Source organism: Balaenoptera borealis (genome assembly GCF_965194805.1).
Source record: "Balaenoptera borealis genome assembly, chromosome: 14".
Taxonomy (NCBI): domain Eukaryota; kingdom Metazoa; phylum Chordata; class Mammalia; order Artiodactyla; family Balaenopteridae; genus Balaenoptera; species Balaenoptera borealis.
Window position 1 is genome coordinate 73371806 of NC_138875.1, and position 14892 is coordinate 73386697.

Below are 14892 nucleotides of genomic sequence, written 5' to 3' on the forward strand. Positions count from 1 at the left end.
CAACTTCCCTCAGTAGACACAGACTCTCAGTCAAGATTCCTTGATAATTCAGACATGAATTCATAAGCAGTGTCACAGTCAGATCCTTATGAATAAGAAAAGGGTAGAGCAGAACGTGTTGTTTCTTTCCTTTCTCAATTGTATTTTTTAACTTTTTACTACAGACAATTTCAAATAAATAGAAAGTGGAAAGAATAATATAATGAACCTTCACATACCTGTCAACCAATTTCATTAGTTAGTTATCAACTCATGGCCACTTTTGCTTCATCTATACCTCCACCCACCCTTCCATCATATCATTTTACCTGTAAATTTTATCTAAAAGAGCTTATTTCTTAACATTATTTTGTCTAGTATGAGGAATAGATCTTTTTTTTTCCCCTTCTTCTTAGTGGGAAATTGTGAATAATTTTCTGTCTGACTTAGGATCCTTGATGACATTGAAGTTTATGAAGAACAGATTTCATTCAAACTGGAAGAACTGATCACCATCTCCTCTTTTCTGAATTCCTTTGTGTTTAAGATGATCTGGGATGGGATCGTAGGTAAGGTAAAGGTATCAGCCGTTGTTTAATTGCTGCTACACACGGGGAGTCTAGAGCCTATAACATCAACTGATTCTTAGCCTTGTCCATCAAAGCTAATTGAAAATGCACATTTATTCACATAGTTAGAAGTTTTATTTCTCCACTGTTTATGACCTCTTAAGATAGTAGTGTGGTTATGGAAGTCTTACTCTCCCAGGCATCCTTCAGGATTTACATGTGTGTGTGAAGGATTATTCATGATTAATTTTGCCCTGAAACTCCTTTTGATTCTTTGAGTTGATTTTCATGAAGATAAAACACGTGCCTGGTCCCAGTTCAAGTTAGAGTCTACCTCCTGAAGTGTTTCCAGTCGTTCAGCACCAAACTCCTTAGATTAAAAGGTCCTTTGGATGACATACAAGTGGGAGGCAGCCCGAGTGATTGTGTCTGAGACATTCCCAGGTCCCACAGGCCCTTAGAATGTACCCAGGGAGCCTTTTAATTCTGTTGATGCCACGTAACGTTCAGCATGAGGGAGACGAAGAACTGCTGGGCCTCGGGGCTGACGAGAGGAGACACAGGCTATCCTCCTGTCCCCTCCAGTTCTGAGCAGCTCCGAGACTGTGGCTCTCCTGATTGTTTGCCCCACAGAGAATGCCAAGGGCGAGACCTTGGAGCTGTTCCAGTCCGTCCACGGGTGGCTGATGGTGCTCTACGAGCGGGACTGCCGGCGGCGCTTCGCCCCCGAGGACCACTGGCTGCGAAAGTGAGCACGCGGTGGGAAGGGGGTTTACGGAGGCTGGTGTCCCTCTATCATGCCGCCAGCACCAGTGTGGCCTGATGCTCAGCACTCATGTTTTAGGGCAGAGAGGACTTGGTCCGTCTTCTTCATCTGTCCTTTCATCTGCATATGTCCCTATAAAGCACCTGTCAGGACAGGTCACCTCGCAGTTGCTTCTGTTAGGACACAATACGCTGAAGATGATTAGAGCTCATTATTGGCAGCAGAGCCAGCTCACATTTAGCAGATGTTTCATACACAAACTGGAAAGAAAAGTTCTTTCAGCTGAACTAAGCAACAGGTTATGATCATTAAATGGCAGTTTTTATCAGCAGAATTAGCAGGATACACACCACAGCTAGGTTTGTTGGGGGGTAGGGTAGGGAAATCCTCTTGCAACAGCTAAACATAAGATCATGTCTGCCTTTTTTAAATCAATGACAGATCAACTCTTATGTAACTACTGAAGTTGTGGCACTAGAATAGCGATTAGCAGACTTTTTCTGTAAAGGGCCAGACAGTAGATATTTTAGGCTTTGCACACCAGACAGCGTCTGTTGCACCTACTCAACTCTGCCATTGTAGTGCGAAAGCAGCTAGAGACAGTACCTAATGAATGGGTGTGACTGTTCCATTAAAACTTTATTTACAAAAATGGGCAGCAGGCTGGATTTGACCCATAGGCTGTAGCTGGCCAACCCTGCCCGAGAGGATGGTTTTCTTGGTCTTTATCCCAAATCCATGTCTTTGTTTTTAAGGGACCTCAAACCTAGCGTGCTTTTCCAGGAACTTGACAAGGACAGAAAACGGGCTCAGCTGATCCTGCAGTACATCCCGCACGTCATTCCTCACAGAAACGTGAGTTGCCCTCAGAGCTGGGGTCCTCCCACCAAGTTCCTGACTGTCCATTATTGTTATAACGATTATTAGAAATGAATAAAAACGATCATTCAGTAAACGCAGATGCTGACTGGCTCTTACTCTATTCCAGCTGTTATGCCAAGTGCTGGGGGTACAGAGATTGAAGACGGTGTGAATTGTCCGTTTGGGTGGTGTGGGGTGGATGCCATGGGGATGGGTGCTGTGGGCACCCAGGGCAGGGGCTCAGGAGAAGACTCCACAGGTAGAAGCGGACAGTGCTTACAGGCCCAAGGTGAGAGAGAACGTGGTGCCAGTGGAGAGCCAGGTGGAGTCAAGAAATGAAGCTGAGGAGGTTCGTAGGAGCTGGAGCAGGAAGGACCTTGTAAACCAAGGGTAGGAGCGTGGATTTCGTCCAAAGCCGTCGGAGAGCTTTTTAGCTGTGGAGGCACCTGGTCAGAGCTCTGCTTTAGAAAATTCCTTCTGGCCGTAGCGTGGAGGACTGGCGAGAGGCAGGTGTCATGGCAAACTGGCCTGAACTTGGGTGGGCCCACGGGAGTAGAAGGACAATGACATCAAGAGATTTTGAAGGAGGTGGCACCTCCAGGCCTTGAAGAACGATGGCACTCGGGGGGAAGGAGAGGAGGAGCTCAGAGGATGCTCAGGTTTCCGGCTTGGGTGCCTGGCTGCTCGAGAGCGCCATTCCCAGAGGTGGGGGCACAGGCGAGAGCGGGGCTGGGAGGAGCAGAGGGCAGGTGACGTGTCTGCGACTCCTCGAGGCCAGTGGACGCGAGGGTCTGGAGCGCAAGAGGGAGGACTGGGCTGGAGGGGGACTCGACATGCGGACGGCTTGCAGACCTCCTCGGTGCATTCATGGGGGAGGCTGAGGTGGTCAGGGAGCCAGAGGGAGTGAGAAGACAGGGGACGGAGGCCAGAGCCCTGCACGGGGAGAGCAGTGATCAGAGGAAGGAGGAGGACCGGGGGGTGTGGCCTACAGAGCCAAGGGGCGTGAGAGCCTTGGGAAGGGCCAGGGGCTGCGGCGGGGGCGCCTGGGAGATGAGGGGCGTCCCTGGTGTTTCGTGAGCGCTCCAGAAATGTCTGCTCCTTCAGGGGGAGGCTCCTTAGAACCCACAGGTGCCCTTTCCTTTCTCTCCTGACTTACTTAGTCCTCCTCGCTGTCCTCTGGTGTTGTCTTGACCTTGACGTCATACTTGTGGTTGCCCTTCTTTACTTCCCCTCACGCAGTGGTTCACAAACAGATGTGGCCGTTTAAATTCTTACTGCGCCTGACAGCAGAGCGTCTCAGAAGGCTTAGACAGAGCTAAGCCTCTCATGGAGATGACTTCGTCGCGCGCCCTCTATGCAGGAGCCCCTTCAGCGGCATCCCGGCCCCTGCCTCAGATAAGAGGATGCGCAGCTTGGCAAAGCAGGCCATTGTATGGCTTCTCTCTTCCCAGTGGTGGACCATCCTTCCTTGTCTTACACGATCTACTTCTCTGTAACTTCTACCCTTTGGTCCTTGAACAGCCACTGAAAGTGGATGGTGTCATCTTCTGCGGTTTGCTTTCTGGGTGCTCTGTTTTCCAAGGGTGGTGCCCTTCCCTTCTCCAGCCAGTCCTCATTTGAAGTGGGTTCCAGCCCTTCACCTCGTGGGTCTAGTCCAGGTTGGTGGAATCTGACTTAAAATGCAGCTCCTCGCCCCGTTCCTGGGTGTCTGTGACTTCAGCCCTGGCCCACAGCGTCCCCACAGCGTCTGGTCTGGAATCTCCACTCCGTGTGTCTGCAGTTCACAAATGGTGCACTGGGCACCCCGGTTGCTACAGGATATTTTAAATTTTTGAGGGAAACACAGTGAAATCTGTTGGGCACCGTGTGAAGTACTTGCTTGAGTTCACAGCGTCAGCGTTAAATTCTGCTCCATTCTTCTCAGTGATGTCCTATTTGCTAAGCTGGGTTTTAAAAGAATGAAATTAAAATATTTTTAATTTCAATTTATGCGTGTTTTTTTTTTTTTTTTTTATAATTATTGTTTTTTTTGAGACATGGTCCCAGGTCTTTTTTTTTTTAAAAGAAATTCACGTTCTTTTATTTATTTATTTATGGCTGTGTTGGGTCTTCATTTCTGTGCGAGGGCTTTCTCTAGTTGTGGCAAGTGGGGACCACTCTTCATCGCGGTGCGCGGGCCTCTCACCATCGTGGCCTCTCTTGTTGCAGAGCACAGGCTCCAGATGCGCAGGCTCAGTAATTGTGGCTCACGGGCCCAGTTGCTCCGTGGCATGTGGGATCTTCCCAGACCAGGGCTCGAACCCGTGTCCCCTGCATTGGCAGGCAGATTCTCAACCACTGCGCCACCAGGGAAGCCCTTATGCGTGTTTTTTAAATACAGCTACTAAGTTCTTAGGACATAAACACTTATTAAGTTGTTAGGACTTAACTGTCTACTAAATGGAACTGTTAGGTATTTCTTTTGACCTAAGATTGCAGTAAGAAATATTACTGAGCCATTGGGGGTGCTGAGAACAAGAAAGTCTGGGAAGCTCTGGGTTTAGCTGACCTGACTGAAGAGTCCAGGCTGTATGGTAATCCTCACCAAGGGGCGCGGTGGGGGGCGCTTAAGATCGACAGCATAAAGATTATGAGCCATCCGTCCTTGGCTCATAAATCTCTCTTTTCCCTCCCTTGGGAAAATAGGGCCCTTCCTCATCTTCTGGCCCCAGTCCTGCTCCTGTGATGGCACCGGCAGGTCTGGGATAGTGTCTGAGGCTTGGCGTGTTTTCTATGTCTCAGGCTTCCCCTCCCTCCTCACAGCGTGTGTGCTGTCCTCTTCCGGTGACGTTCTTACCGGGGCGTACAGGGGGTGAAAGCCTCTCTCCAGGCCTGCGTTGTCTCTCTCATCTGTTACTGTTATGCCATCTGCCTTAGACACCGAACCTCTCCCTCGTTCTTGATCCCACCTGAGTGGGTGGCCGGCTTATAATGCCTTTATTGCTTTCCTGAATATTTTTAAAAGTCTCAGCTCTGCCTGCTTCACACACGTGGCACTTCATCCTCTGCACTCTGTTATGTTGCTTTTACATGTTTACGTGCAGTTCGTCTCCTGACTGGTACTTAAGGCCTCTCTCTCTTGCTTTGGCCTAGAAGGCCTAGAACCACGTGTGGTGGGTAGGGCTGGGTAGTACGGTGGTCTCTGCGTGGGCCCTGGTCCCCCGTGCACCAGCTGTGTGACCTTGCATGACAGTTTCCTCATCTGCAAAGTGGGATGATGATCCTTACCTAGATGTCTGCTGTGCTCACTGAGGTCTCCTAGCCCCTTGAGAGCTGGTGAGAGTTACCCCAAACCTTCTTCCCTGCCCCACGGAAACCCAGAGCCCCATCCAGTCTTTCTGCGATTCATGGGAGGCCGGCGTTCTTGTGGTCACCTCTGTAGTTCTGCCTCTGTGTCCGCTGTCTCTGCTCCACGTGGTATTAACCTTGACAGGAGGCTTATCTTCTGCCTCAAGTTCTACAAGACAGCACCCCTTGATCAGGTGATCATGCTAAAGACTTGGGGGTCAGGGGAAGCAGTCATGCCACGTGGCCCCCCACGAGTTAAATACCTGTGCTTGTCTCCAGCTCCCCAGCACAGAAGGCAGAGGCGAGAGTGCCCGGCATGTGCATCTCCAGCCTCCCTCGCTGTCCTCAGCCCGCGCTCTCCCTTCCGCGTTGCCCAGGAACCCCGAGAGCTTTTGCTCTTTTTCAGGGCACTTCAGTCCTAGCTTCTAGACTTGTAAACCAGCCACTTGGCGCCCCTTCACTGACTAGTCCCTCCACTGAGCACATCCCCCATCTCAGGAGGTTGTCGGCAGTGGCCTTTTTCTCTCTCAACCATATTTACTTCAGGGAGCTAATAGAATGATCAAATGAAAATGCAGTAGCCTCCCCTCGTGTATAGTTAGCTCTTATTACTACTGCGGCTGTTATTATTATTACTGTTATTATTTGTATTTAACAATGCTCTTGACTTTGGGGAGATTTACATTTTTCAGAAAAACAGCTGAGGTTGGAGTTATTTGTTCATTCCGCTGACATGATTTGAGCGCTATTACAGGATGGGGCCAAAGGTCAATGCTCTCCTAAAGGGGCCTATCAGAGTCTTGAGAATGCGAGAGGGTTCTATTTAAATGATACTTGAGAAATATTACTGGTGGGACTGCGATGTGCTTGAGGACACAGAGGAGGCAGGTGTAAAGGTCAGGGACCTTTATACTGTAGGGTCATTTACACATTTCTGACAGTAAAAAATATATATCTTTGAAATGCTTCTGTGTTTTAAATTCATGCTATTGATTTCCTCTAAAGCAGGCACAGCTATATAAAGCACCCTCTGTAACGCGTGCTGCCGCAAGGTTTTTACGGTGGATTATTGACGGAACAAGGAGAATGATTTTTCTCCCAGACTGTTCTTAGCTGGGCTCTGGCTGCAGCCAGACCACTCTTTCTGGAACCTTTCCCCTTGGCATGTATTCAGCTATATTTCTAATTCCCAAGAGCGTTTGGGGGATGTTTACTGTCCTCACAAAACACTTCTAACCTGTAGCACACATCAGAGCGTCCCATTCTGGGAGCCTCTCACGTGCTTCCATTTCATTAATTTTGTACAGTGTGTTTTAGGGGATCCTCAGTTGCTGACCCCTTTATCGGTCTCACCTTTGCTCATTTCAGAGAGTTCTCCTGTTCCGAAACATGGTGACCAAGGAGAAGGAGAAACTGGGGCTTGTGGAAACCAGCTCCGCATCCCCTCATGTCACTCACATCACCATCCGCCGGTCCCGGATGTTGGAGGTGAGAAGCCTGCTGCAGGGTGCTCTCTGTAAACTGTAGGGTTTCTGGTGGGTGACCTGTTGCCTCTGAACTGTGCTTATCACTCCTTGATCTAATGACACTGCAGCCAGGGCTGTGGGTGCAGGAAGGGCCTGTTTGTCCTGCCAGCTGCTCTGAGCACTGCTTGATTAAACACGCCCTCAGTTCTGGAGACCCCAGCGCAGCGTTTCCCTCCCTTTACCCCACAAGATGAGAGCGGCCAACACTCTGTGCCTCTGAAATGAGGACAGACACGCTTATATCTGTGCAGACTCTGTCTGTCCTGGCAGGCGCTTTGCCCAGCCGCCCAGCTGTGAGTGTGGAGGCTGGAGTGCAGGTGTTAAGTTACTGAGCCATTCTGGGAAATACATCGATCACAGAGCTACACGTTCTTTTTGGACATAAACTTAGGAGATGCACGTGAAGTGGCCCACTTACGCCAAACCCAGCGTCCAGGGTTCCTCCCATGCAGCGACTTTGTGTGACTTTGAAATAGGTGCCTGTCCTCAGGACACTGTCCTCCGTATGTCAGGAGGTTGTCATGATACGTTGATTTTGCTGGAACAAGACCCTGAACATTGTCATAATAAATGCACGCACCTGCAGTGTCTGCATCGTGCCTACCACACGCTCCTCCGGCGTTGTGCAGTGTATGTGCACGTGTGGTGATTGAGCCCCATGTCCCCATTCCCAGGAGCGGCTTGGCTTCGTTGATTTGCCCATGCTTGCTCTCTTGCCTTTCATCACACTCCAGCCACAGTTCCTCATCGGCATGTTCTGCAGCGTAGAACAGTCAGGGGATCCCAGGACAGCACGGGGCCGCATCGCCAGCCGCCAGCAAACGGCGTCGGCAGCAGCCCTTCCTCCCCACGCAGTCTCATTTCTGCCTCGGGGCATCTGTGCCGTGTTTGTCGCTCCTGGAGAACTTGTTTAAGTTCTCTGACCACTGGTGATTGACACTGACAGCTGCCGGGGAAAGGCAGCAGGTGGTGAACAGATGATTTTGACATTCTCAAAAGTAGGGATAAGAAATGTAAGTGCCCCCAGGGGCCCTGCCAGTCATGGAGATGAGTAACGCTGGCTGAGAGTGTCTCGGCACAGGGGCATTTTGTTTGCATGCTAAACGAATAGAAATATTCTCCACTTCCACTGCTTGCTCCCGTTTTTCTTGAAACACAGCCCTTGGACTGACCTCACGAGTGAGTTGATAAATGACAACTGACAACCAGCCTCAGTGTTGGGGCGCAGGAGAGGGTAAGCAGGTGGAGAGCACGTGCCTCTAAAAGAGGCCACCTGAGTATTGCCTTGTGGAGATTTGGGCTCTATAATGCTCCGGCTTGTTAAGAAAAGACCAAAATTTAGGGTTTTGTGTGAAATCCACAGATCCTTTGTGTTGTGAACTAGTCAGTTTTTGTAAAGTACCTGGAAGGTCAGATAACACCTGTCTGCCCATCAGATTCAACTTGCTGGCCACCAGTTTGCAACCTCTGCTTTGACTCAAAGAAAAAAAGCCCAGTTGTGTTGTAGGAACTCACTTCTCCAGCACTTTCTTTGTTGGACCCAGATGCACCTTTCCTGTCTCTTAAACTCCTCCATCCCACCGCCCATCATACCCACTCCCATGTGGCCAGCACAACGGGGAGTCTGGGTGGTGGAAACTGTGGTGTCTCCTGAGAGTGACAGAATCCCCGACGCCCTCCTCAAGTGTCACTGGGAGATTTACCAGACACCCGCTTACCCTAGGCCAGCTTTTTTAAACACATCCCTCAGGGACGTCAAAGGAAGGATGTCTGTCTTAGATTTTAGGCAAAGTCCGTTTTCGTCTTTACGTTCCATTGGGATAGATCCTGTCATGAAATTGATCACTGGTGTTCATACTGAATTAGGAAGGAGAGAGGGTCATTGATTCAGTTACCCCAGTTCTCACGATTCAGTGGTTTGGTTATCAGAACTTGAGAGCCCAGTGGCCTTTGCTTGATTAGGACACAAGGGGGCATCAAAAAGCCGATATTTGACCCATGATATCCTGGGCTTTTATTCTGTCCCCTTTTTTATGGTTTGTACTGAAGGTGAGGCTTGTGTATTAGGCTTCCAGGTGATGGTCCAAAGTCCTGCAGGAAGGCCTCTCCTCACAGGGGGTGAACGGGGGCCAGAACACCAGCATTGCAGAACTAGAAGGAGCCGTGGACACACCCTTACTCATCCCTTTCCCCTCACCCCGTCAAAGGCAGGACTGAGGCCAGAGGAATTCAGGGTCACTCAGGTGTCAGTGACAGAGCTGGACCTGGAAGCCGGTTCTCCCGTCCCCCGTCAGTGTTCTGTGCATCCGCTGTTTGAGATGCAGAAGAGAAGAGGAACGCCCAGTCCCCCTCTCACCTTCCCCCGGGGCACAGATACAGAATCCTCCAGAGAGGGCAGTGGGGTGCAACAGGAAGTATGTCAGAGGAGGTGGGCAGCAAATTCCTCTCTACAGGGTTTCAAAGGGAGGGTAAAGTGGGGCTGATCCAGCAAAACTGAGATTTGAGTCCAGCAAACATTCCTGGAGCACCTGCCATGAGCTTGACCACTTGCTAAGAGCTTTCACATAGACCATCTCGTTTAATCTGCATGACACTGACATACCTCCTAACACGTGCTAAGGTTAGGGAAGCATCATTTTAAAGCAGAATGGAGGAAGTCCAGCAGGCAGGGGCATGTTAGAATTCTCTCCCCGTCCCCACTCAGTGCCAAGATAATTACCTTACATTTAGGCAGAATGATTGAAATGCTGCAGCAGCTGCCTGGTGACTCCCTGTTTTTCTCTCCTTTTCGTCTAACTTAATGATTTTCATATTTCATGTGCATAAAATATGTACTTTTCAGGATTGTACACTCAAAACCATGTTCTTATTCCTTCAGGTGACTTAGGGGATTTCAGAGGTAGTTTTTTTTCTCTGCTCACTAACTTCGGAACCTAACTCCTAAATGAGATGGGTAGCCACCATGGCACAGGCCTTTGCATCAGTAGGTGAGCACAAGGAAAACATCGGCAGGAAGGCAGCAAGGGTTCCCCAAAACAGGTCTTGCCATACTGGCCTCATTTGCTTTGTGACAAGGAACCAGACTGGCAGGTGAGTGGGTGCTGTGGAGATGGCCTGTCTGATGTCAACAGAGCATCTCAGAGCACTGCACTTGTGCCTGAGGGGAGGAATGTGGGGTGGCCACAATAGGACGTGGCAGCTGATTTGTAACCTATTCTGTGACAGTATCTAAAGACATCGGTTTGACCCTGGTTATGGGGCCTCTCAGGCTGGGCCAAAGTACTCCTCCCTGGGCCCGATCGTGTTCTAAGCACGGTTTTTTATAATCACTGCTCTGAAATGAAAGCCTAAGCAGCTTGCCCGTCAGCACCCACCTGCCAGGAATACATTTGAGGACAGGCTCTGGAGCCAGGAAGGCCTCGACAGATCAGAATCAAGAGGTAGACTGTGCACGATGATTTAGCAGGAGAGCTGCAGAGTCTCGTCCTAGCTTTCTGGACAGGGAGACATGCCCAGTGGCTGTGTGTCTCAAGGGAGCCGACCACAAGCCGGAGGTGCTGAGGCCTCTCTTTCCACTGCTTCTGCCCTCCTCCAGGCCCAGCAGCACTCCTGACACCCATCTCCCTGCTTCCTGCCATCCCTCTGCTTTCCTTCCAACAGAAAGATCTTCCTAAGACAGAAAGCCAGCCATGTGACTCTCTGCCTAAACTCTTCCGTGGCTCCCCAGCGCCCTCAGGAAATAACCTAAATTCCCAGCATGACTCCCAGCCTTTCATGATCTGGGGAAAGTTACCAGGAGCTGAGTGGTGGGGGGCTACTGTGATTTTTCATCTTACAGCTTTCATCTTGTCTCAGTGTCTTCCGTCCTGTCTGATGACCGAGAGCTTGTCGTGACTCATCTTGTCTAATCTCTCCATCTCACTGCTCTGCATCTTCCTGAGAGCAGTCTCCCCTTGCCAAAGAGTGGTAAAGTCACATCCCCAAAATGAATTTTTCTTTTAACAGGCTCTCATCTAGAAGCAGGTGAAAACTGCTGGCTCTCCTCACGCACCTGTGCGTCCTGACACATTTAGTAATTACACTGGGAAGGCTTCCCACAGGGGAGAGGGAGCTTTGAGCAGGGAGCCCTGAATTATGCAAGGGGGCCTTGGGTTCCTAATGGGCTAAATTCTGCCCTTGGCAGGATGGCTACGAGCAACTTCGGCAGCTCTCCCAGCACGCCATGAAGGGCGTCATCCGCGTGAAGTTTGTCAATGACCTTGGGGTGGACGAGGCAGGGATTGATCAAGATGGCGTTTTCAAGGAGTTCTTGGAAGAGATCATCAAGAGGGTGTTTGACCCGGCACTCAACCTGTTCAAGGTATTTAAAGGGCACGAGAGCGTGGTTGACGGCAGCCAGATTCGAGGTGACAGATGAGAAGTGAAGGCCTTGCTCGTTGCAAGGCATTTAACTTCCCTGTCCTTACCCGTCCTTTTGCCTTGCAGACGACCAGTGGGGACGAGAGACTCTACCCTTCGCCCACGTCCTACATTCATGAGAATTACCTGCAGCTCTTTGAGTTTGTGGGCAAGATGCTGGGGAAAGCTGTGTATGAGGTAGGCACGTTAAGAACCAGTGAACAGGAATGGAAAATAAAATGTTCTAAGTACCGCGGGCTTCGTATACATGTAAGTGACCAGGTACACAGTGGCAACTACCTGTCACAAGGATAAAGGCGAGGAGAGGGGGACAGGAGCCAGCGCCAGCCGTGTTGGTGTCAGGGAAGGGCGACAGCAGAGCTATGTTACGGGCTTGCTGTAGGTGGTCAATGAGGTAATAAGGTAAACATCTCCCATGGTGGCAGGCAGCTGGTCACGGGGGACGTCGGAGCTGCCATCCTCACTGTTATTAGGAGGAAGGGTGTCTGAGCTTCTGCTCCCGCTGTCGTGGGGTTGGGGTGGTGGGGCCTTCCGCAGGCTCTGGGCGCGCCCTCTCGGCTCCTGGTCCCTCTCCCCTGAGAGCCCACCAACTGGCAGGACTGCTTCCAGGTGGCGCTTTACCCTCTGCCCTTAGGACCCTGCTCCCCAGGAAGGAAGTAAAGCTCCAGCTTGAGCTCATCAGCAGCCTGTCCCTGTGGCCTCACAGCGGACTCCAGAGCCGCAGGGGACCAGTCCCTCCCCACCCTGCCTCACCCCCAGCGGCCGCCACCTGAGTAGTGCTCGTGTCACACCCATCACAAAGCCCAGGGAGGCCAGGATGCCTTCCAGAGGCAAAGAAGCTATAGCGGGCCAGGCTGAGAGAGGAGGTCATGTGGGGTGAACATACTGTGACTCTTGACTAGTCCATCGTTCTCTCTGTGTAAACAGCCCTGGTCCACGGCCTCAGCCCTTGCTGTGATGATGTCAGGTGCCCCATCTGAGTCCAAGCACCCTCCAGGCCTCCTCCTGCCCAGGACTGGTTGGGTGGCCTGGGCTCATTCTCTGTGCTTCTGTTTCCACATCTGCAAAATGGAGACAATTTCTCAGTTGATTCCCCTTTTTTACAAAACAAAACAAAACAAAACAAAAAAACAAAAAAAACCCATGAGGCCCTGCCTGGGCATATGCCGTGTTTTTCCTTTGAACGTGTAGCTGTGATGAGACCCAGGAGAGGCTGGGCCAGCTGAAAAACACCACTTCCTCGCTTTGTAAATGTCCTCCCCCACTTCCTGGGCCTAGTCTCCGTCTCCTCCCTCTCCGGCAATAAGGACCTCGTGGGTCCTGATGAGGAGTGGCCTGTGTTAACTCACCTCACCCTCGTCCTCAGTACAGGCCTGTCGTGGGGTTTGATTGGCTCTCCCTTCTCAGTCTCTGCAGCCCGCACACCTCTCTCCACCCAGTGCAGTCTGTCTGAAGTTCCTGGCGTTGCGCAAGGGCTTCCGGGCTGTGTCCCTGCGTGTCCCTGCCTCCAGGCCGTTCCCCACAGGAGGTAGCCGTGCGGAGAGCCCTCCCAGGGCTGCCTGCTGCCCTCCGGATAGAATCCAGACTCCAGGAGGCTTATGAGCTCTTCCTGATCTGCCCTGTTTGCCTCCCTGGCCTTCTCGCTCACCCCCTCCTTCACACCCCGTGCTGGGGCCAGACAGACCTCTGTTCCAGCCCTGGAGGGCACCTGTGAGCCTTGTACTGAAGGCCTGCTCAGCTATCCCTTCCTCCTGGAAACTTTCCCCACCTTGCTCGTTTAACCCTTAAAACTGAGGCTGTTCTGGTCCCCATTTACGGATGATAAAGCCAATGCCCCGTGGCCTAGCAGCAGCGGAGCTGGGATGTGATCCCTGAGCTGTGCAGCTGCAAAGCCTGGGCCCTTAACCACTAGGTGGTAATGTCCCCAGGAGGCGCTCAACTGTGTTTAGGTGGTAGGGAGGTATTGCTCTCCAGATTGAAAATTTAGGAGGTCTAGAGATGTCATTGGCGCCCTCGGAGCCCCGTCTGCAGCCCGAGCCGCCCCGGATGAGATCACCGAGACGGGCTTCTGGGCGGCAGGTGGCAGCTCCTGTCTCCTCTCTGGCAGGGGATTGTGGTGGACGTGCCCTTTGCATCCTTCTTCCTGAGCCAGCTGCTCGGGCACCACCACAGTGTCTTCTACAGCTCTGTGGATGAACTGCCTTCTCTGGACTCCGAGTTCTATAAAAACCTCACTTCCATTAAGGTCAGTGTGGAAGGCGGCACGGCTTAGCTGAGTGCCGGTGTGAACTCAGCCAAGTGACGCCCCGTGGGGTTCAGCTGTACCCCGTCGTCATGGGGTGGAGTGGGGTTTCCTGCTGTGGGGAAGTGGCGCGCTCCTTGGCCACTGCAGGGCCTCCTGTCCCCTGCTGAGCACTTCCTCCCGGGACTGATGCCCACAGCCTCCTTCCTCCAGGTGATGAGTGGCCTTTTCCTTTGTTTCAAGTTATACGGCAGCCATAGTGGTAGCTGCCCAAGCCGATGTCATAGGCAGGGAGTGTTAAAACCTTCAAGGATGTAGCACTCCTTGGCCTCTACATTGTCCCTTTCTCTGTTGCTTTAGCGGTACGATGGGGACATTGCTGACTTGGGCCTGACACTGTCATATGATGAGGATGTCATGGGTCAGGTAGGTGGGCCTCTGGCCGAACCTTCTTCCGCCTCCCTCCTTTGGCTTCCTAAGACCTGCCCTACTCTGGCTGTTTTCCCCAGGAGACCCACAGACTGGGGCTCTGTCTGTCTGTCTGTCCACCCTTCTCCTCTGCCTCCCCAGCCCCTTTGCTACCCTGCCAGGAGGGAGGGCGCTCCCCTCCCCTTCCCCGCTGACCTGGCCTTGGCCTGCTCGCCACCCAGAGAGCTCCCACAGAGACCCTGCTCTGCTTCCAGGGCACTTTGGGGTCATTTCTGATGGAAGCTGTGACTCCTACTTTGTACACTGCTTTTCGTTACCATGGTGAGGATTAGCTGTTCCAGAGGATCATGACTGAGACACGGGGAAGAAACCACCTGACAGGGCGTGCCTCTAACAGAATCCTGTCCTTGCTCCGCCTCGGCATGGAGAGCGGAGCAGGGAAAAAAGACCCTTGAAGTCATGGCAGCAGAGGGGCTTCCCCCAGACTTTCTCTGCCCTGATTTTCCTTGCAGGGCTCCCAGCCCCTCCATTTGCATCCCCGGACCCCTGCATGAGCCCCAGTGTGCACGTGGTGTTAGGGCTGCTCTGGAGCTCGTAGTACAGGGCCGGCTTCCCAGGGCCTCGGCGAGGTCACTCAGTCTCCCTGAGCCACACTTTCCTTATCTCAACAAATGCCACTTGCCGAATGAGTCCTTGCTGGGACCAGTGTCACCAGACGCCCTCTAGACCGCACGCCCTGTCCTCCTCCTCAAGAGCCGCTGAGCACGCTGGCAC

The 14892-nt window shown here is 51.9% G+C and overlaps 1 protein-coding gene across 10 annotated transcripts in view; it reads left to right on the forward strand.

The window, feature by feature from the left end:
• UBE3B (ubiquitin protein ligase E3B) overlaps positions 1-14892 on the forward strand; it is a 65078-nt gene that overhangs the window by 32052 nt on the left and 18134 nt on the right. For 9 of the 10 annotated variants that reach the window (XR_014234228.1, XR_014234229.1, XR_014234230.1 and 6 more), the window contains 8 exons: positions 430-548; positions 1182-1296; positions 2070-2169; positions 6871-6990; positions 11212-11388; positions 11514-11624; positions 13555-13692; positions 14050-14115. Coding sequence is in view for 7 of the 10 variants with exons in the window: in XM_082354446.1 (XP_082210572.1) it covers positions 430-548; positions 1182-1296; positions 2070-2169; positions 6871-6990; positions 11212-11388; positions 11514-11624; positions 13555-13692; positions 14050-14115 (946 nt within the window). In the remaining 3 variants the exon portion in view is untranslated. The remainder of the gene's footprint in view (positions 1-429; positions 549-1181; positions 1297-2069; positions 2170-6870; positions 6991-11211; positions 11389-11513; positions 11625-13554; positions 13693-14049; positions 14116-14892) is intronic. The other variant, XM_082354449.1, reaches the window with a different exon arrangement.